The sequence below is a fragment of the Labeo rohita genome, chromosome 11 (genome assembly GCF_022985175.1).
Source record: "Labeo rohita strain BAU-BD-2019 chromosome 11, IGBB_LRoh.1.0, whole genome shotgun sequence".
Classification (NCBI taxonomy): domain Eukaryota; kingdom Metazoa; phylum Chordata; class Actinopteri; order Cypriniformes; family Cyprinidae; genus Labeo; species Labeo rohita.
This window is the reverse complement of record NC_066879.1, coordinates 12,807,793-12,831,069: the sequence shown is the minus strand read 5'-3', so window position 1 is coordinate 12,831,069 and position 23,277 is coordinate 12,807,793. Positions and strand designations below refer to the sequence as shown.

The 23,277-nt window shown below is 34.6% G+C and overlaps 2 protein-coding genes across 3 annotated transcripts in view; one reads left to right on the top strand and one right to left on the bottom strand.

Annotated features, from left to right (window-relative positions):
* Positions 1-513: 513 nt before the first annotated feature.
* On the bottom strand, positions 514-10,999 carry notum1b (notum, palmitoleoyl-protein carboxylesterase b). Of its 2 annotated transcripts, XM_051122335.1 has the most exons (11): positions 10,604-10,999; positions 7,915-7,967; positions 7,741-7,836; positions 5,444-5,504; positions 5,140-5,198; positions 4,932-5,034; positions 3,702-3,893; positions 3,530-3,627; positions 1,707-1,854; positions 1,435-1,482; positions 514-1,329 (listed from the first exon to the last, which is right to left on the bottom strand). In XM_051122335.1, the coding sequence occupies exons 1-11, from the start codon at positions 10,879-10,881 to the stop codon at positions 1,017-1,019; spliced, it is 1,449 nt and encodes a 482-aa protein (XP_050978292.1). In that variant the 5' UTR covers positions 10,882-10,999; the 3' UTR covers positions 514-1,016. The 2 variants fall into 2 exon arrangements, with proteins under 2 accessions (XP_050978292.1, XP_050978291.1); XM_051122334.1 differs by having other exon boundaries at positions 4,932-5,198.
* Positions 11,000-18,587: 7,588 nt separating this feature from the next.
* aspscr1 (ASPSCR1 tether for SLC2A4, UBX domain containing) overlaps positions 18,588-23,277 on the top strand; it is a 30,075-nt gene continuing 25,385 nt past the window's right edge. Inside the window, exons 1-3 of the mRNA XM_051123004.1 lie at positions 18,588-18,711; positions 21,558-21,613; positions 22,727-22,841. Of these exons, the coding sequence (XP_050978961.1) occupies positions 18,622-18,711; positions 21,558-21,613; positions 22,727-22,841 (261 nt within the window). The 5' untranslated portion in view covers positions 18,588-18,621. The remainder of the gene's footprint in view (positions 18,712-21,557; positions 21,614-22,726; positions 22,842-23,277) is intronic.

Below are 23,277 nucleotides of genomic sequence, written 5' to 3'. Positions count from 1 at the left end.
CACTTGCACAAAGACTGTCACTGTAACTGAATCAGTTGTTTTGATTGAAATGGTTGCGTTGATAATTCAATGACTCACTCATAAAGACCATTTCTGAATGGAACAACTGTTTTGAATGACTTGGTTGAGTCGGTGATTCAGCGACTCTTTCATAAAGACAGTCCCTTGCTTTGTTGCTGACTGAATCAGTTGGTTTGATCGAATTTGTTAAGTTGATAATTGAAAGACTCATTCATAAAGACTTTCACTTGATTCATTCCTAAACAAAGAAGCATTTTTGAATGAATCGTTGCGTCATTGATTCAGTGATCCATTCATAAAAACAGTTGCTATATTCAGAACCACATAATACTTATGTACAACTCTTACTATTTCTGCCATAGAAAGACATCCTAAACATAGTATGCAGTTCCAAATTTAGCAAGTCACTTGTTTCATTCCTGAATGAATCAGCCGTTTTGAATGAATCGGTTGAGTCAATGATTCAATGACTCATTCAAAAAGACTATGACTCATTCAAAAAGACTATGAATGCTTCGTTCCTGAATGAACCAGCCGTTTTGAATGAATCGGTGGAGTCAATGATTCAATGACTCATTCATAAAGACAGTCAGTTGCTCCATTCCTGAACAAATCAGCCGTTTTTAACTGTTGAGTGAATTATTCAGTGACTCAAGTTGCTGTATTCGAAACCATGTACTGCTAGCATACAACTGCTTAGCAAAACATCTGCTAAATGCATAAATGCACAAAAGTGAACACATACATTTAAAGAGGTTATAAAAGTAGCCCTTATAAAGGTAAAAATGCCCCAGTTGAGAGGGCAAATATTGTCCCTCAGTGGAAAAGTTGTGTCAGTACGTATAGATCTGGGATTCATTTTAGCTTCGCTGAATCTTCATTTGTGGCATTATAGTAAAGGCCGCCCTCACTGATCGTGTCATTAAATCCACATCAGATGCTCCATTTGGGACGGAGCCGATGCGAACGCAGTGTGCTGAATAGGCAGGCGTGCGTCAGGTGCCGTTACTGAGCATGCCCAGTAGTTTGTTGGGCTCCATGCCCTGCTGCTGTGCCATGCGCTGCACGTCGAAGCCCAGGTGCGTGAGGAACTGGATGACGCTCATCTCTTGCCCCGTCAGCTGGTCTCTGATTGTGGGACACGTGGGGTTGCAGTGGGGCCACGGGCAGCTGTCAATCAAGTGTAGAGGACACCCCCGGGGCGGAGCCTGAACGCTGCTGCCGTTGGCGTGGTGACGGAGGCTGCGGTCCCAGCACTGGAGCGCTCGAGGAAGGGACGTGCCTTTGACGTGGATGTCCATCCAGTAACTGGAGGAAAAACACTGATTTACTGTCATACAATATACGGTATGTGAAGAGTTGCATCACAGACAATGAATGTACTCTACACTAAACTGTGGTGAACATACTCACCTTCTTGTGATGATCTCATGAGACAAACAGGCGGGAGCAAACATGGCCCTGTCAATCAAAACAATTAAGGGCCAATCAGAGATCAGCTTGAGGTTTCAAGCAGTTACGTAATGACATAATTTGCATGACAATTAGGCATATTGACCTTTCAGAACAAATGATTTGTTATTGTTTTGTAACATTTGGCGTCAATCAGAATGTTTAAGGGCCAATCAGAGATGAGTTTGACTGTATTTACAGACATAACGAGTTCACATGCTTCAAATGCTTACGGGACGTTTTTGAGGGTGTTTCTGAGTTCGCTCCCCAGGTTCTGGATGTATCTCCACTGGCCCTCCTGCACCGGCTGACCCGTCAGATGGACGTTATCAACCGTCAGCTGAGCCTCGTCAAACAACCACTGAACCACAAACACCGGCCCTGAGACACAGAGAGACAGAGAGAGAGGGTGAGAGACTCAGACACAGAGAGCAAGAGAGAAAGCGAGAGTGGGCGAGAGACATAGACACAGAGAGAGAGAGAGAGCGGGTGAGAGACTCAGACACAGAGAGCAAGAGAGAAAGCGAGAGTGGGCGAGAGACATAGACACAGAGAGAGAGAGAGCGGGTGAGAGACTCAGACACAGAGAGCAAGAGAGAAAGCGAGAGTGGGCGAGAGACATAGACACAGAGAGAGAGAGAGAGCGGGGAGTGAGAGACTCAGACACAGAGAGCAAGAGAGAAAGCGAGCGAGTGGGCGAGAGACATAGACACAGAGAGAGAGAGAGAGCGGGTGAGAGACTCAGACACAGAGAGCAAGAGAGAAAGCGAGAGTGGGCGAGAGACATAGACACACAGAGAGAGAGAGAGATGCGCTCAAGATCCTCATGTCAGATTCCGATTTAAACAGCTTTAATTCATTTTATACTTCAGTTTCTGCAATTTCAGTAGTTCAGCCTATTTTATTTCAGGTGCTAATGTAGTTATAAATTAATGCTATTTTTTAATGTTATTTATATGTTACAATTATAGCATTTATTAATATTTATATACTAATATAGTAGTATTATTCTTCTTATTTTTCAGTTATTTTTAGTTTACATTTTAGTCATTTTGTATTTTTGTTTATATGCCTTTTTGTATGTATAGCTTTTATTTATTTTCAATTATTTTTATTTTTAGTTTTAATTTACATTTTAGTCATTTTATGTGTTTTTATTTCTATGGCTTTTTGTATGTATAGCTTTAATTAATTAATTAATTAATTAATTTATTTATTTACTTTCAATTATGTTTTAATTTTTATTTTAGTTTAGATTTTAGTCATTTTATGTGTTTTTGTTTTTTATATGCCTTTTTGTATGCATAGCTTTTATTTATTTGTTTTCAATTATTTTTATTTTTATAAAAATAATTTTTTTGTTTGTTTGTTTATATGGCTTTTGTACGTATAGCTTTTATTTTATTTATGTATTTATGTATTTATTTATGATTTTATTTCATTTTATTTTATTTCATTTAGTTCCCAAAGCAACATTTCTCAACACTTCTATTATAACTACTTCTACTACAATTTTTCAACACTTCTAATTTTCTAATTTTTCAATCTAATATTTTATTTTATTTTATTTTAATCATTTGTTGTAGTTAACTAAAACCATTAAAATATGTTTTTATCACCTGAAATAAAATAAACCCTTACATGAAATACAATCATATAGAAAAAAAGCTTAAATTCATTTTATTCAGCTAACAATTATTTAATTTTAAGTAATAAAAAAAAGTTTTAATGCTTTTAGCTTTAAAACTGAAATTAAATATTGCAACATTTTTCATTTTTGTTTAGTTTAACTTCAAGTACTACAATAACAAACTATATACATTGAAAAACTATATTGACATTTTAAAAAAAAATAAATAAAAATTACATTAACACCATGTAATTAAAGTGAAAACAGAAAATATATATATACTAATAAAAACTACAGTATGATACCAATGATACTAAAATAATCCTGATTTCAATGAACTGAAATGATTTGTAATGGTTTCGGTTGTAATGATCAGTGGTGTGTGTTGGTGATTCAGACAGTAGAGGGCGCTGCGGACTCACGTACTCTTGAGTGTGGGCTGAACCTTATAGCCAAAGAAACAGTTCCAGTCCTCGCCGTTATACGCGCGACTGCAGCGCTCCGGGACCACGCTGTTCCAGTACCTGAACACAAAACACGTCAAACACACAGACAGTGTAACAGCACAAACATGTGTGACTGTGTCTGTGTGTCTCACCGCACTCCTCTCTTGATGGCCTCTGTCGGAGCGCAGCTGATCGTGTCGACGCAGTCGGTGCAGCGGTACTGTTTATTATCCAGAAACCAGCCGGAGTCCGCCAGACCCCGAACCTGAACCGAACCGAGACCCAGATCCTTCAGCAGCTCCGACACGCGGTCCACATTCAGCAGGACACCGGTACCGCCGGCACTGAAAGACAAAAAGTCTTTCTTAAAGGAATAGTTCACCAAAAATGAAATTGGCAGAAAATGTGCTCACCCTCAGGTCATCCAAGAGTAGGATGAGTTTGTTTCTTCATCAGATTTGTGTAAATGTGTCACTGCATCACCGTCTCACCAATGGATGTGAATGGGTGCCGTCAGAATGAGAGTCCAAACAGCTGATAAAAACAATAATCTACAAGTAATCCACCACTCCAGTCCATCAGTTCACATCTCGACAAGACAACAGATGAAATAAATCCATCACTAAAACATATTTAACTAGAATAATAGAGTCCATAATCCATAGTAACACTTCCTCCAGTGAAAACGTGGTCTGGTCTGAATCAGGAGAGAAATCTGCACAGATCAAACACCGTTTACAAGCTGTAAACAAATATGTGGCTGGATTTTGATGTGAGAGACGACAGGAGATGGACTTTTTTTAATGAATTATGGACTTGTATTTTAGTTAAAAATGTCTTAATGATGGATTTGTTTTTAGCTTTTGTCTTCTCGAGATGTGAACTGATGGACTGGAGTGGTGTGGATTACTTGTGGATTATTGTGATGTTTTTATCAGCTGTTTGGACTCTCATTCTGACGGCACCCATTCACATCCATTAGTGAGACAGTGATGGAATGACACATTTCTACAAATCTCATGAACAAACAAACTCATCTAAGATATATAGTTTTATAGAAATAACATTTTAATTTTATTACAATGTATATACAAATATTTAATTATATTTGGGACTATATTGAAGTTTTAAAAGGAGATTTGTTAACTGAAATTAAGATAAAAAAACCCTTGGCAACATTTACATTTTTTTTTAAAAGTACTAAAATAACTGAAACTGAAATAAAAATAAATTAAAGCAAAATAGGTCTATTTATAATAAAAAAAAGAAGAAGAAGAAAAAATGATATTTTTTATACTATTTTTAACATTTAAATAAAAATTGAAAATATAAAAACATATTCAAAATATTAGTAAATAATATAGTGTCTGTCTCGCACTCACCTGCTCCCGGCCAGCAGCAGCACTTTAGCGCCGTCCAGTCCTTTAGTCACCAGCTCCTTGATGACCTCCTGAATGATCTGAGATCCCATGAACGCATAATCATCTGAACACAGAAACACACGTGTTACACACACACAAATGAATGCGATTGATAGAAATGTGTGTGAATGTATGCTTGTGTGTGTGTGTGTGTGTGTGTGTGTTTTACTCTGGTCTGTCTTTGCTGTGGAGCCGCTCCAGACGTCACTGGAGCAGTACGGCACAAACCTGCACACACAAATTCACTTTACATGACAGGGAAATGGCAAATGACTGATTTAAATGTGAAAGACTGAAATAATATTTTCTCTTCAAATCATGTTCTTTTCAACATAAATTATGTAGCAAACTCTGACATCACTACATTATAAAAACAGCAAACTGCATAAAAATGTAAAGATGCAGAAGTTTTTCTGTGAGGGTTGGGTTTAGGTATGAAATTTTTATTATGTGTATAGATGTCATAAACATACACTGTGTTTGCGTTCCACCAGTGTGGATTCTCCTCAGGTTGAGACGACAGGATTCCTGTTCCTGAAACACACACACACACACACACACACACACACATGCAGTTCAGCATTAGCGGTGCTGACACTCAGAATATGGTGTTTTTGGACACGTCTCCTGTTGTTAAGATGCTTCTGGTTTATTTTTTCTGGATTCTCTTTTAATTACATTACATTTTTGCAATGAAAAAGCATGTATATTTGTGACCCTGGACCACAAACCCAGTCTTAAGTCGCTGGGGTATGTTTGCAGCAATAGCCAAAAATACATTGTATGGGTCAAAATGATCGAAATTAGATAAAGATCATGTTTCATGAAGATATTTTGTAAATTTCCTACTGTAAATATATCAAAACTTAATTTTTGATTAGTAATATGCATTGCAAAGAACTTAATTTGGACAACTTTAAAGGCAATTTTCTCAGTATTTTGATTTTTTTGCACCCTCAGATTCCATATACTGAAATAGTTGTATCTCAGCCAAATATTGTTCTATCCTAACAAACCATACATCGATGGAAAGCTTATTTATTCAGTTTTCAGATTATGTATAAAGCTCAATTTTGACGAACTGACACTTATGACTCCAGGGTCACATTTATTTAAAACTGTGACACTTATTAAATTTAACAGCTATTTATTACATGCTTGTTTAACATTTAAGTGTGTGTATATTGGTAGGATCATGTCACAGCATCTTTACTAAATTCTACACCCTTGAAAATCATAACAAGCAATGACAGACTTTGGAAACTATAGTTAAATCAATGATCAAACCACAAATTAACCATGGTTTTGCTACACTAACCATAGTTTAACCATGGTATTTCTAGTAAAACTGTGGTTATACAAAAAAACCCTACATTTGTACTATAGTCTGATTCAAATGATTCGCGACCCTGAACCGACTGAATCAAATGATCCGAAGTGCCAATCTCAATAATGATTCGCAAACTTTCATTTCAGACCAGGGATTGTGCATCGCGAATCATTCAATTTGCAAATTCATTCACGGACCCTCGAAATGATTTGTGATTCGTATTCCCAATCTGATATTGATTCGCGAACCATTTTAGATCGTGGCTTCGGAGCACGGATTGCAAATCGTTCAATTTGCGAAATGATTTGTGAACCTGCTCCGAATCTCTGATCTAAATCAAATGGTTTGCGATGCACACTATATATGACCCGATCTGAATCAAGTGATTTGTGTAATTCGCAAAGTTCCTATCCAACTCAAATGATTCGCTAACCCGCTCCGAAGCTCCGATCTAAATCAAATGATTCACGTCATAGTGTGTACCCGATCTGAATCAAGTGATTCGTGATACACAAAGTTCTGATTTAAAATGATTCGCGATCCATGCTTTGAAGTCCCGATCTAAATCAAATGATTCACGAATCCGCTCCGAAGCTCTGATCTAAAATAAAATGATTCGCGAATCTGCTCCGAAGCTCCGATCTGAATCAAGTGATTGGTTATACGCAAAGTTCCGATTTAAATAAATTGATTTGCAATCCGCACTCCCGATCTGAATCAAATGATTCGCGATTCGCAATCTGATTTGAGCGCTTCGAAACAGTGAATCGTTTTGCGATACGGTGATTTAACTGATTCTGAGTTTTGGAAAACTCTGTTTCACCTACACATGCTTTTATAATATCTTTACGGGCGATATCGAATTCCAGATGAATGGTTCTTTTGATCTTTTGCTAGTGAATCGCTTGAACTGACTGTTCGAAGTCACCAGTTTGAATCAGTCGGAGCAGTTCCAGTGTAAATGACTCACTCAATTGATTCAGTTTGTCTGTTCCTCCGCTTTTTGCGTCTTCAGTCATGTTTACACGACACTGTCAGTACTACTACCGGCTTAACTTATTAGTTTTACGTAATTAACTTAAATATACGAAAAGGTATGATGTTTGCAAATAAAATATCCATATTTCCATTCCAAAGAAAACATCCAACACAAATCTAGGAGCATATTGAGGTGAGGTAACCGGTTTACTGCTAACTAGTGAAACACTAATTAATATGATGTGCATTATGAAGGAGTTTGTAGCTTAATTCACTGTATTTGAAATAGTTTGAGCTGCAGTTCAATAGGAAATCAGTTGAAGGCATCCTCATACCATTCAAGTCAATATTACATTTATCCTGTTAAGTGACTCTCAGAGCAGCTCTGGAAATGAAGTTCATGTGCTCATGAAATAAAAGCTGGCCAGAGGTCAGGTTAAAAGGTCAGAGGTCATGACTGACCTGTCCTGGTGGGAGGCCATTTGCTGGAACTCATGAGTCGCCTCATGGTCTCGTATCTGCTGTCGCAGGTGTGTTTGCTGAAGCAGTACCAGCCACCTGAACGACACAAATACAACACCGTCAGATCATCCACACAAACACACACGCTTCATCATGATTCACTGATTCACTCACCCTCCAGGAACATCAGCCATCGCCGGCTGCCTCGTGACTCCTTTATGTAGTAACTGAATCAGAAAACACAGAAATATGATTTATTTAATGTTAATTATTTTGATTTATGATGCATTTCTGTACAAGAGTAGATCATTGTGCTTGCAAAACGCTAAGGTCATGGGTTCAGTTGCCAAGGAAAGTAACTGATAAAACGTGCACTTTAAAGACAATACAAGTTGCTTTGGATGAAACGTTTGCCAAGTGCATCAATGTAAATATTTGTTTTGAATAATTGCAACAAATTACAAAACACAAAAAAGCAATTCATGAAAGAACCAACAATATTTATCAAAATCAGTATTTATCAATTTATCAAAAAGTCTTTTATGACTTTTCTGCTGACCAAGACTGCATTTATTTGATCAAAAATACAGTAAAAACTGAAATATTTTTACAATTTAAAACAGCTGCTCTCTATGTGAATATGTGTTAAACTGTAATTTATTTCTGTGATCAAAGCTGAATTTTCAGCATCATTACTCCAGTCTTCAGTGTCACATGATCCTTCAGAAATCATTCTAATATACTGATTTACTGCTACAAAAAACATTTCTGATTATTAGCAATGTTAAAAATGGTTTGACACTAAAAAGCCTGTCTACAGAGACCAGATCAAATCAGCCTGTTACAATGAACAATGCATCACTAATACAAATAATTTAAGTCAAAGTCAAAACATGAAACACATAATAGATCAGCTGAATCATGTAGATAAGAACTGGTTCAAAAAGAGCGATTTGTTCAGTGTGAATCTGGACAGACAGACAATCTGTTCAGAATTCAATGTCTTTCAAAATCCAGTTTCCTCAGTCTGAAATGAATTTGAATTAAAGTAGCAAACAGGATGAAGAACTGCAAAGTGATTCTGCATTTTGCATTTCGTTTATATATTTAATGTATTTACTTAAGTGGTAGAAAACGATAATTTCCCGGAATGCATTAAATTGCAATTCCGTAAATTCCTCTTAATAATATTCCAGTTCAGATTCCAGCTCAACTTCCTGTGTGTTGTGGTTCATTTAGTTCAAATTCACACTCATGAAAAGTAATTCTTTAAATCTCAACATCTCTCTCTCTCTGTTTGAAGACATCAGGCTGGAGCGTAAAGAGATCAGAATAAAGTCATCAGGCACCGAGATTCAGATCATTTCATCTCTGAGAGAGCAGGAGAGCAGGACAGAACAAATAAGTGTCAGCAGTTGTAGATGTTGATCTGTAATTGTGGGCCGACGCTCAGACAAACTACTTTCTGATCATTGATTATGTATGTCAAACACAAGAATGTGTGTGTGTGTGTGTGTTTGAGGGCTCAGATGTGGGCAGAAGTCTATATGAGGGTATATGTGGTTATCCTATGTTTGTTTTTGTGTGGTTGAGTGACTCTGTGTATGTGTGTGTGTGAGACGTGGCTCATTTAAAGATCAGTGTCTCATGTGCTGGAATCCCTTTGATGTGTTTAAACTGGAGTTCTTTCAAACCTGCTTTACCAGCATCTCACTTATGTAACATAATAACAGATGCATATATATATATATATATATATATATATAAATGATGGAATAACTGACTGGATTGCCTTTATGGATTTAAAAAATGTTGCTTTTTAAAATGTTAAAAGTTTACCGAGCAAACCATGTGTGCGTGACGTCACTCCGCTCTCACCTGCGGTGCGCGTGAGTGTAGTGAGCGCGTGCATGTGCGTGCGTGCAGCAGCTGCGGCTGTTATTTACTTACTTTCACTCAAAACCACTAAGTGTCTCAGAAGATGCCGAGACAAACCGAACCGCAGCGATTCTCCTCGGATCATTCCGATCATCTCTGCTGTTGTCTGGGAATGTGAGGAATTAATATCTCTGATCCTCCGTGTCTGTCAGAAATGTTTGCCTTTAATTATGGCGGGTTCGGTAATTATCTGACTCGTGCTATTAAAATAGATTTACCTTAACAAAATAACAGACTTAAAATAAAACGAAGATATTGTACACATGGTATTACCATAGATAGATAGGGCTAATGTTTTATCTAATTAAATGTTCTGGCAAGGTTCTTTTTAAGTTTTGAATAAATGTTCTTCCAGTACCATTAATAGAATGTTTGTTCTAAGTTATCTTTAATGTTCTCAAAGCATTAGCACAAAAACGGACGTTTTTTAAATGTATCTACTTGTTTCAGAACGTTCAGAGAACATTTGTAACATTTGAAAGTAACTTTTCCAGTGTTTGCAGAACGATACATTTGAACGTTACATTTTCCCTTTTAAGTTTTTTTTAAACATACAGAGAACATTCAAAAGTAACATTGCCATAATGTTTCCAAAATAATAAAATGGAATGTTCTGTCAATGTTCGCATAACCAAGAAAAAAATTTATGGAAGTAATGTTCTCGTAATGTTCAGAAAATGCTCAAATGAAATATTCTCTTGATGTTTGTAAAATCATGATATTTTGAACATTAAGAAATAACATTTCCATAACTTAATCTGAACATATTTTTATAAGCTGCGTTACCGATATATTTCAGTGATGGGTAATGAATCAGCCCTTGTGAGATTTGAACCTGCAACCTTCCATTCAGCAGATGTTTAAAAACTACACCACACTAGAGAAACGCCAACAGAAGCAGAAACGTACTGAAAGCATCACTAACCCCGCAGGTGAACCGTCATTACAGGTGACCGACGAGTTCCTCAGGAACTGCAGCTTCATCTCCTGGTCCAGTTTCTGAGTGGAGCAGGGATAGAGGGATTGAGCCAAGTTCTTCACCTGAGTCATAAAGCTCTCCATGTTTCCCTCCACAGCTGTGAAATCCAGAGGGAAGCTCTCGGGCGACTCCGTCCGCCGCGTTTGAGTCCGCTGACCCCGAACCCTCCTGCCTTCCGCCGACCCCAACAGCAGCAGAACCAGCAGAATTTGGATCATCTCCATGGCCCTGATCCGCCTGTAAATCCACACGGGTTTTTCCTCCAGCTGAGGTTCATGGAAACGCACTGGATCCTCTCATCCTGAAGCCAAACAGTCTGTCCTCCTCCTGCGCTCGGATCACGGCAAGTGTCTGTGTCCCTCGTGGGCTCATTATTTGGGGTTTTTCATTGCAGCCCTCTCAGCCAATGTGCAGAGGGGGCTGGCAGAGGGAGGGTGTGGCCTTGTTCTGACGGCCAGTCAGTAGAGAGGGCTGGTCAAAGGGGGCGTGGTCTAGTGACATGCGTGTCCCTTTGATCTCCAGTGTGTTTAGTGTGAATACTGACCTGAAGAACACTAAATGAACTTTATAATGCACTTAGGGTTATTAGAGTTAACTAAAACTAAAACCACAAAAAAAATCATAACTTCAAATAAAGTAAACATTAACTAAAATAATATGTATATACTCATTTTATTTCAGCGAACCCAAACATTTCTCATTTTTGTTTAGTTTAACCTGAAGTTTAAATGATAATAATAATAAAAAATAAAATGAATTATTTAGATAGTTTAGTTATTTTAAAACTAAAAGCATAAAACAGTTTATTACTTGAAATAAAACAAATATTAACTGAAGTAAAATAGAAAAAATTGTATTAAAAAAAATTTAAAAGTATATAATATAATTTTTTTAATTATATATTATAGTTTTATAGTTCGTTTTGTTTTTATAGTTTTATTTCTTTCTTTCAGAAATATATATATATATAATTTTTATTTTATTTTATTTAATATATATATATTTTTAAAGCTAGTCAGCTTTTTGTTGGGGTTAACTACTCAAAACTAACTAAAACTAAGAAACAAACAAACAAAACAAAACAAAAAAACAAGAAGTTAAAAAATATTTATAATATTTATAAAAATAGTAAAAATTACATATATAAAATGCATATACTATATATTATCCTCTCTCTTTCTCTCTCTCTCTATATATACACACACATATGCATACACACACACTGTATGTTGTTGCAAATTCCTGTCCATAAAACATATTCAAAGGTTTAAAGTCCATTAAGAGAGTTTCAGTGTGTCTCAGTCTGACGAAACATGCATGTGAAAATAAACAGAATATTATTACAGTTCCTGAGTGATGTGAGATATGAAATACGGTTGATCTAATGCGTGCACGCGTGCGTGTGTTTGTGCTCTGCAGGCGATTTCCTCGTCAAATAACGCAAAACAAATTCAGAAGTTTTTAAATGGACTGGAAAAACACACATGAGCAGCGATTTCCCTAAATGACTTCCGTTTGGCAACATGCGGCCTTTGCTCGGAGAGGTCAGACAAACACGGCCGTTCAAAGGGCCGTTAGGAGAGAGTTTGAAGTTTTATTTCCTTTGCTGATGGTCTGGACGGATAAGGACGGAACTGTTTGTTTGTTCAGACGCTGGTCATTTCCCCAGGGCTCCTGTACTGCAGGTGAAAGGTGAAATAAAATTAATAAATCCTATGTAGACATACTTAAAACCAACAAAGAATGACAAAAACACAACAGAATTTCTGTAGTTTTAATTAAAATTAGCATGAGAGCAGAAAATCTAAAAATAAAATCTAATTCAAAATATTAACAAAAACTGTAAGAGTATCTCAGTGATACTAAAATAACACACACTTGTTGTGCGGTGTAACACTGACAGTAATCCAGTCTGTTGAGTCTGTGTCATCGAGCGCGCGGATAAAGACGCAAGCAGAAGCTCCTCGTGACGGCAGTCACACCCGGCCGGGTGGAATTCATTCCACGGCTCTTCAAAGGGATGCCAGGCTGTCACTGACATACACCTCCTGCTCCATCACAATCCGTCCCGTTAAGAGGAAAAACATGGGCTTAAATTACTCGCAGATGGACGCGCTCACGGGCCCTCCGCGCCAACAGCGGCGCGACACGAAACGCGCGGCCCCTGAGCCCGAGGCCCGGAGGCCGGAGACATCAGAGGAATGACTGGAACGATCCAGAGGAGCTCCAGAGGGGTTCGGGTCCTGTCTTTAATTCAGAGATGTATGGAGTCGCACTTCACAGCCGCTGCGGTGTGGATCCGTTTGATGTTTACAGCTCCTCACGTTGTTCATAGAAAGCATAGGATGTGTTTAGCGGCTCTTCCTGCTTCGACACCCAGAAGATCTCGATTTCGCTTTCCTCCGTTTCATTAGACCGGCTTCCACTTTGCTTATTCGGATCCTTTTGAACTCCTTACATCAAAGAGATCCAGAGAAAGGTCGCGTTCACCGAACAGACAGCGATCATCAGCCGCAGGTGGAGACCCACCTTCAGTACAGACGGCCAAAATCTCAACTATTCGGCATGATTTCCTTTACAACGCTCATTTGCCTTTTCAAAGTGGCATCCAGACCGAACGGAGCCAGTGGAGATACAGTTCAGCAGAGACATTCAGATAGATATTCAGATAGATAGATAAACATTTATTCAGATAGATATAATATATATATATTTAGATAGATATTCAGATTGATAGACATTCAGATAGATATTCAGATGGATAGATATTCAGATAGATATTTAGATAGATATTCAGATAGATAGACAGATAATCAGATAGATTTACAGATAGATACTGTAAATATTCAGATAGATATTACGATAGATATTCAGATGTTCAGCTAGATATTCATATAGATATTCAGATGGATAGATATTCATATAGATAGACATTCAGATAGATATTCAGATGGATAGATATTCAGGTAGATATAACGATAGATATTCAGATAGATAGATATAACAATAGATACTCAGATAGATAGATACAACGATAGATAGATATAACAATAGATATTCAGATAGATAGATATTCAGATGAATAGATATTCAGATAGATATAATGACAGTTATTCAGATAGATATAATATATATATATTTAGATAGATATTCAGATTGATAGACATTCAGATAGATATTCAGATGGATAGATATTCAGATAGATATTTAGATAGATATTCAGATAGATAGACAGATAATCAGATAGATTTACAGATAGATACTGTAAATATTCAGATAGATATTACGATAGATATTCAGATGTTCAGCTAGATATTCATATAGATATTCAGATGGATAGATATTCATATAGATAGACATTCAGATAGATATTCAGATGGATAGATATTCAGGTAGATATAACGATAGATATTCAGATAGATAGATATAACAATAGATACTCAGATAGATAGATACAACGATAGATAGATATAACAATAGATATTCAGATAGATAGATATTCAGATGAATAGATATTCAGATAGATATAATGACAGTTATTCAGATAGATATAATGATATATATTCAGATAGATATTCAGATTGATAGACATTCAGATAGATATTCAGATAGATAGATATTCAGATGGATAGATATTCAGATAGATATTTAGATAGATATTCAGATAGATAGATATTCAGATAGATATTCAGATATAACGATAGATATTCAGATGGATAGATATGATGATAGATATTCAGATAGATATAACGATAGATATTCAAATAGATATTCAGATGGATAGACATTCAGGTAGATATTCAGATGGATAGATATTCAGATAGATATTTAGATAGATATTCAGATAGATAGATATTCAGATAGATATTCAGATATAACGATAGATATTCAGATGGATAGATATTCAGATAGACATTCAGATAGATATAACGATAGATATTCAGATGGATAGATATTCAGATAGACATTCAGATAGATATAACAATAGATATTCAGATGGATAGATATTCAGATAGACATTGAGATGGATAGACATTCAGATAGATATTCAGATGGATAGATATTCAGATGGATAGATGTTCAGATAGATATAACAATAGATATTCAGATGAATAGATATTCAGATAGACATTGAGATAGATATAACGATAGATATTCAGATAGACATTCAGATGGATAGACATTCAGATAGATATTCAGATGGATAGATATTCAGATAGGTAGACATTCAGATGGATAGATATTCAGATGGATAGACATTCAGATAGATATAACGATAGATATTCAGATGGATAGATGTTCAGATAGATATAACAATAGATATTCAGATGGATAGATATTCAGATAGATATTGAGATAGATGTAACGATAGACATTCAGATAGCTATTCAGATGGATAGACATTTAGATAGATATTTAGATGGATAGATATTCAGATAGATAGACATTCAGATATAACGATATTCACATGGATAGATATTCAGATAGATAGATATTGAGATAGCTATAACGATAGATATTCAGATAGATAGACATTCAGATGGATAGACATTCATATAGATATAACGATAGATATTCAGATGGATAGATATTCAGATGGATATTGAGATAGCTATAACAATAGATATTCAGATAGACATTCAGATGGATAGACATTCAGATAGATATAACGATAGATATTCAGATGGATAGATATTCAGATGGATAGATGTTCAGATAGATATAACAATAGATATTCAGATGAATAGATATTCAGATAGACATTGAGATAGATATAACGATAGATATTCAGATGGATAGATATTCAGATGGATAGATGTTCAGATAGATATAACAATAGATATTCAGATGAATAGATATTCAGATAGACATTCAGATAGATATAACGATAGATATTCAGATGGATAGATATTCAGATGGATAGATGTTCAGATAGATATAACAATAGATATTCAGATGAATAGATATTCAGATAGACATTCAGATAGATATAACGATAGATATTCAGATGGATAGATATTCAGATGGATAGATGTTCAGATAGATATAACAATAGATATTCAGATGAATAGATATTCAGATAGACATTCAGATGGATAGATGTTCAGATAGATATAACAATAGATATTCAGATGAATAGATATTCAGATAGACATTCAGATAGATATAACGATAGATATTCAGATAGACATTCAGATGGATAGATGTTCAGATAGATATAACAATAGATATTCAGATGAATAGATATTCAGATAGACATTCAGATAGATATAACGATAGATATTCAGATAGACATTCAGATGGATGGACATTCATATAGATATAACAATAGATATTCAGATGGATAGATATTCAGATAGACATTCAGATAGATATAACGATAGATATTCAGATGGATAGATATTCAGATGGATAGATGTTCAGATAGATATAACAATAGATATTCAGATGAATAGATATTCAGATAGACATTCAGATAGATATAACGATAGATATTCAGATAGACATTCAGATGGATAGACATTCAGATAGATATAACGATAGATATTCAGATAGATAGACATTCAGATGGATAGACATTCATATAGATATAACGATAGATATTCAGATGGATAGATATTCAGATGGATATTGAGATAGCTATAACAATAGATATTCAGATGAATAGATATTCAGATAGACATTGAGATAGATATAACGATAGATATTCAGATGGATAGATATTCAGATGGATAGATGTTCAGATAGATATAACAATAGATATTCAGATGAATAGATATTCAGATAGACATTGAGATAGATATAACGATAGATATTCAGATGGATAGATATTCAGATGGATAGATGTTCAGATAGATATAACAATAGATATTCAGATGAATAGATATTCAGATAGACATTCAGATAGATATAACGATAGATATTCAGATGGATAGATATTCAGATGGATAGATGTTCAGATAGATATAACAATAGATATTCAGATGAATAGATATTCAGATAGACATTCAGATAGATATAACGATAGACATTCAGATGGATAGATATTCAGATGGATAGATGTTCAGATAGATATAACAATAGATATTCAGATGAATAGATATTCAGATAGACATTCAGATAGATATAACGATAGATATTCAGATAGACATTCAGATGGATAGACATTCAGATAGATATAACGATAGATATTCAGATGGATAGATATTCAGATGGATAGACATTCAGATAGATATAACGATAGATATTCAGATGGATAGATATTCAGATGGATAGATGTTCAGATAGATATAACAATAGATATTCAGATGAATAGATATTCAGATAGACATTGAGATAGATATAACGATAGATATTCAGATAGACATTCAGATGGATAGACATTCAGATAGATATTCAGATGGATAGATATCCAGATAGGTAGACATTCAGATGGATAGATATTCAGATGGATAGACATTCAGATAAATATAACGATAGATATTTAGATGGATAGATATTCAGATGGATAGATGTTCAGATAGATATAACAATAGATATTCAGATGAATAGATATTCAGATAGATATTGAGATAGATATAACGATAGACATTCAGATAGATATTCAGATGGATAGACATTTAGATAGATATTCAGATGGATAGATATTCAGATAGATAGATATTGAGATAGCTATAACGATAGATATTCAGATAGATAGACATTCAGATGGATAGACATTCAGATAGCTATAACGATAGATATTCAGATAGACATTCAGATGGATAGACATTCAGATAGATATAACGATAGATATTCAGATGGATAGATATTCAGATAGATATAATGATAGATATTCAGATGGATATTCAGATGGACAGATAGATAGAGATAGACATTCAGATATAACGATATTCACATGGATAGATATTCAGATAGATAGATATTGAGATAGCTATAACGATAGATATTCAGATAGATAGACATTCAGATGGATAGACATTCAGATAGCTATAACGATAGATATTCAGATAGACATTCAGATGGATAGACATTCAGATAGATATAACGATAGATATTCAGATGGATAGATATTCAGATAGATATAATGATAGATATTCAGATGGATAGATATTCAGATAGATATAATGATAGATATTCAGATGGATATTCAGATGGACAGATAGAGATAGACATTCAGATAGACAGATGGATATTCAGAAAGATAGAGATTCAGACAGATAGACATTGAGATTGCTATAACGATAGATATTCAGATATAGATAGATAGATATAACAATAGACAGGTACATAGATCTAGACATTCAGATAGACAGAACAATAGACGGATTTATAGACAGACTTTCGTATGGATAGATATAATGATAGATAAATAGACATTCAGATAGATATAGATATTGAGATAGATGGATAGACATTCAGATACAGGCTATTTCATCCACATTTGCATTTAGTCTAAATGTAGGCAAGATTTTCTTGCCCCTAAAATACATTTTAAAATATAGATAATATTTCAAAAATATTTCTGTTGTGCTTCACCGTTTCTAACATATAATAAGCACATATTTTAAATATTTTGGCCAGAAAAAAATGTGCTGTATGCGACTTTCTCTAATATTCATAAACTTGATTATAAAACCTCTTGTGTTTGTAGCATTTCAAAACAACACATGTAGAAACTTCCACATTTTTGTGGCTCATCAAGGAAACAGTTTGTGAATTGAGCGGTTTTCAGACGCGTTCGGTCAGTCGAATTCCGAACAATCCGTTCAGATGCAGCAGCGCAGATGTTTGGAGAGAGTTTATGATGATCATGGTGTGGTCAGAATAGTCCAGTGCAACAGAATCTGCGGCTTAAATATCAGCATTCGACTTCAAATGACACGCGCAGTAAATGTCACAGCCTGTCGCGCTTCAGATGCGCATAAAGTTTTGTCAAACAAACATCGTGACGTCACAGTGTCATGGCGGCGAGCAGTTCGGCCGTGTCAGTTTTAACTCCGAACGGACGCAGACAGACTGTCAAAGTGTCTCCGAACACACCTTTATTACAGGTACGGGTTTATTCACACACTCGTGTGTATTTGTGAATCTTATCGCGAAGGCTGTGTGTGTTTACAGCGGATCTGCTCGGATAATCGCGCTCTGACTCAGCCAAACTAGTGATTTTCCCACCTGGACAGCATTTGTGGGCAGCACAGGTGCATTAGAAGTACTAAGTATGTAACGAGCTGTCTATCTAGAGCACAAATTGCGCTTGTCACAGTTGTGATCATTAATAGCGCATTCCGAACTAGTAGTAAACGCATTCCCTACATAGTGCCCTAGACAGCCTTTGTTCACTGCATTGTGTTCAGATTGAGCTGAGTTAGTGATGTCCTAGTCAGCTGTTTTGGGCATCACAGTGAATTCTAATTCAGATGAGCTCGTGAGCTGCCTACCTAGTGCACTAGATGTGTTTACACAACATGACAGGCCTGATCATGATGATTTGACACACTTCTGGTGTAACAGGATGATGCTGGATTTTTTAAAATAATCTTTCTATTAATGTGTGATTAATAATTTGTTAGGATAGGACAATATTTGGCTGAGATTTGAAACTATTTAAAAAATCTGCAATCTGAGAGTGCAAAAAAAAAAAAAAATTGAGAAAATCACCTTTAAAACTGTTCAAATGAAGTTCTTTGCAATAACCAAAAATTAGGTTTTGATATATTTACGGTAGGAAATTGACAAAATATTTTCATGTTACATCTTTACTTAATATCCTAATGATTTTTGGCAAAAAAAAATGTTTGTTATAATATATATATATGTATATGTATGTATATATATATATATATATATATATGTGTGTATATATATGTGTGTGTATGTATGTATTAGTGTTGTCACGGTACCAAAATTTCAGTATTCGGTACCAATACCAGTGAAAATCCACGGTTCTCGGTACCAATTTCGGTACCAAATCAAAACACAAAAACATGAATTGAACAACACACTATTTTTATTTATAACAAACAAAAATAAAACAAAGTTTTGACTTGGAAGCTGGTATTTTGAGCTGAGGTGATGAAGCATTTGCTGGAATCCCCATTTTTCACTGTATAAACTGGCACTTAATCCATACGTGTGAATTCAGCAACAGCTCGGTTCAGTTTTCTTGCCTTTTTGTCGTACTTCTGCGGCTCAAAAGCATCTGGAACCATTGTCTGCTTAGGAGTTTGGTTCGTGGCCTTCTTCAGCCTGCAGCTGTAAAAGGAAAATATAATATACTTCAGTAAAACAATGGGCTGAGTCTGACTAAATGCAATATTAGATTGGCACCAGCTAAACAGAACTTTATATATAACTTTTCAGTAAATAACAAACCTCAGCTTTTTATAACAAAGTTAGATAAGATTACTTATACTGAGTGTAAGATATCAATGTTACACAGACGGAAACTGTAGTATTAAAAACACTTTACAAAAAGATTCCATTTAACATGACTTAATAAACAAGTGTTACATAGCAATTATTCTTCTTAATTTCAAAATGTATTCATAATTTATTTTAAATTAAAAGTTGTATCTGTTGACATTATTTCACGCACAATGAACAAACATGAACCATCAAATGTTTGTATAAAACAACATTCACACACATTAATTAATGTTCACTCACTGTAAATTTATGTTAGAAAATATATTAAGTCATGTTAATGAATAGTATCTTTTACCAAACTATACAGGCCTGTATTTGACTGTACTTTTATTTAATCAAACTGCGCAAACTATATTTCATAGCCTAGAACTGCTTTTCTGATGGACCGATTTTAAGGCTATAAACATTAACCATACATTTGTACATTTGTTCTCTAACACACATATTTTAGCTACACATTTAAAAGCCTCAGGTGTGTAAAAATAGTACACTATCATGTCCTTTTTTTTTTTTTTTTTTTTTTTTTTTAATAAACGCTATAGGAGCATTAAACACTTAATAAAGAAGTTTATTCTAATTCTCGTGTTAGCATTAGCCGCGCTTATGCTAACGATTAACTAAGCAAATGGCGATATTTATTTAACGTATAATTTTTATAACAGAAGCTCTAAATATAAAATTAAATTAAAACTTACCTGCTTGAACTTTCATTAAATCTTGGTGTCGGTCTTTGAGGTGTTTTATTAAGTTCGATGTATTTCCTCCTTTTGAGAGAGAACTTCGATGACACCGTTTGCAAGTGGGTTTCTGATGATCTATGATGTTGCCCTTGTCATCAGTCGCAAATACAAAATATTTCCACATGTGGCTCCTTCCTCCTTTCTTTTCAACAAGCGGATTCAGAGCAGCCGCATCGGCAGCGCCGCCGGTCGCCGTGTCTCTGTGCTTTTATGAAGAAGACGCAACTGCGCACTTTTCACATAGCGCAGCAAGAACCGGGTTGACCGGGTGCTCGGTACCACCGGTACTTAAGAAAACCTGGTACCGTAACATTTAATTTTTTTTAGTACCGACTTGGTACCGAAGTACCGGGTCTTTTGACAACACTAGTATGTATATGTATTTATATGTATTTATATATATATATATATATATATATATATATGTATATGTGTATATATGTATCTATGTATATATATATATATATATATATTTATATATATATATGTATATGTATTTATATATATATATATATATATATATGTATGTATATGTATATATGTATATATATATATATATATATATATATGTATGTGTGTGTGTGTGTGTGTGTGTGTGTGAGCTGCCTACCTAGTGCACTAGATGTGTTTACAACATGACAGGCCTGATCATGATCGTCAGGTTCATTTGAATATTAAATTATGCGTTTTATATTTATAAATAATGAATTTTAAAATGTTTCATCCTGCAGGTTCTTGAAGATGTGTGTAAGAAACACGGCTTTAATCCAGATGAACATGGACTCAAGTGAGTTTAAACTGAAATATGTGTATTTTTATATATATAAAATTATATATAATTGTGTGTATATTTGCATATATGCGTGTACATGTGTTATATAATTATATTTAGATATATAATATGTGACCCTGGACCACAAAACCTGTGTTTAGTAGCACAGTATATTTTTAGCAATAGCCAACAATACATTGTATGGGACAAAATGTTTAAATTTGTCTTTTATGCCAAAAATCATTAGGATATTAAGTAACGATGATGTTCCATAAAGATATTTTGTACATTTCCTGCCTTAAATTTATGAGAACTTCATTTTTGATTAGTAATATGCATTGCTAAATGTAAATTAAATTAAATTAAAATTTCATAAAACTGACCCTTATGACTGGTTTTGTGGTCCAGGGTTATTCATATGATTATATGTATATGTGTGTGTGTGTATATATATATATATATATAGATAGATAGATAGATAGATAGATATAGATATAACCCTGTAACCCTGGACCACAAAACCTTAATAAATACATACATATATATTGTATATCAAGTTAAATAGGGTATATATGTGACTCTGGACCACAAAAACAGTCATAAGGGGGCAATTTTTTGAAATAATGAGATTTATACATCATCTGAAAGCTGAATAAATAATCTTTCCATTAATGTATGATTAATAATTTATTAGGATAGTACAATATTTGGCTGAGATTTAAAAAATCTGCAATCTGAGAGTGCAAAAAAAAAAAAAAAAAAAAAAAAAAAAAAAAAAGAAAGGTGAGAAAATCACCTTTAAAATTGTTCAAATGAAGTTCTTTGCAATAACCAAAAATTAGGTTTTGATATGTTTACGGTAGGAAATTTACAAAATATCTTCATGTAACATGATCTTTACTTAATATCCTAGTGATTTTTGGCATAAAAAATGTTTATTTTTATATATATATATATATATATATATATATATATATAGGATTTTTTTTTTTTTTACAGTTCATATACATTATATATACAGTGTATATATATACTTATATTTATAACTTACTATATACTGTATATATCTTACTATATATGTGAGTGTGTGTGTCTGATGGCTCATTGTCTCTGTGTCTTTGTGCGCAGGTTTCAGAGGAATGTTCTAGATTTGTCTCTGCAGTGGCGTTTTGCCAGTCTGCCAAATAATGCCAAGCTGGAAATGGTGGCGTGTTCACGGCCGCAGATGGGAGCTGAGAGCGCGGTGTGTGTCTGCATGTTTAACACCAATGACTGTGTGTTGATGACACTTCATTAAATCAGTTGATTTAGTTTGGCTTGTTTAACCAGGACTGACACAGAACGATCACTGAATATATGTACATTTTGACAGTTCACACATGGAGCCACATTGAAATCCCCATAACTCTGGAACAGAACCATACTGGGGCTGACAAATGAATATTGCAAAAGAAATGCTTGTTAATAACCAACATTTAAAAGGATATTAAGATATCTTTAATACTTTCTTTAAAGTTACAGGTTTACAAGCTTTGAAAAAAATTACACAAAAAGTGCTTTTTAACATTTTTGAACTGTCACCACTGGCATATAATACAACACAGATTGATACAGTTTTTGATAAAGTGCCATCTTTCTATAGCCATTTTATCCTCCTGTTATTTTTGTCTGAATCTCAG

What these genes read in the sequence shown, in the direction of transcription:
- notum1b (XM_051122334.1), bottom strand. Translation starts at nt 10,881, where the DNA reads ATGGAGATGATCCAAATTCTGCTGGTTCTGCTGCTGTTGGGGTCGGCG. An exon ending in ATGGCCTCCCACCAGGACAG is followed by an intron (nt 5,505 to 7,740) that starts GTCAGTCATGAC and finishes TGTGTGTTTCAG; the next exon opens with GAACAGGAATCCTGTCGTCT. An exon ending in CATGAGATCATCACAAGAAG is followed by an intron (nt 1,330 to 1,434) that starts GTGAGTATGTTC and finishes TTTTTCCTCCAG; the next exon opens with TTACTGGATGGACATCCACG.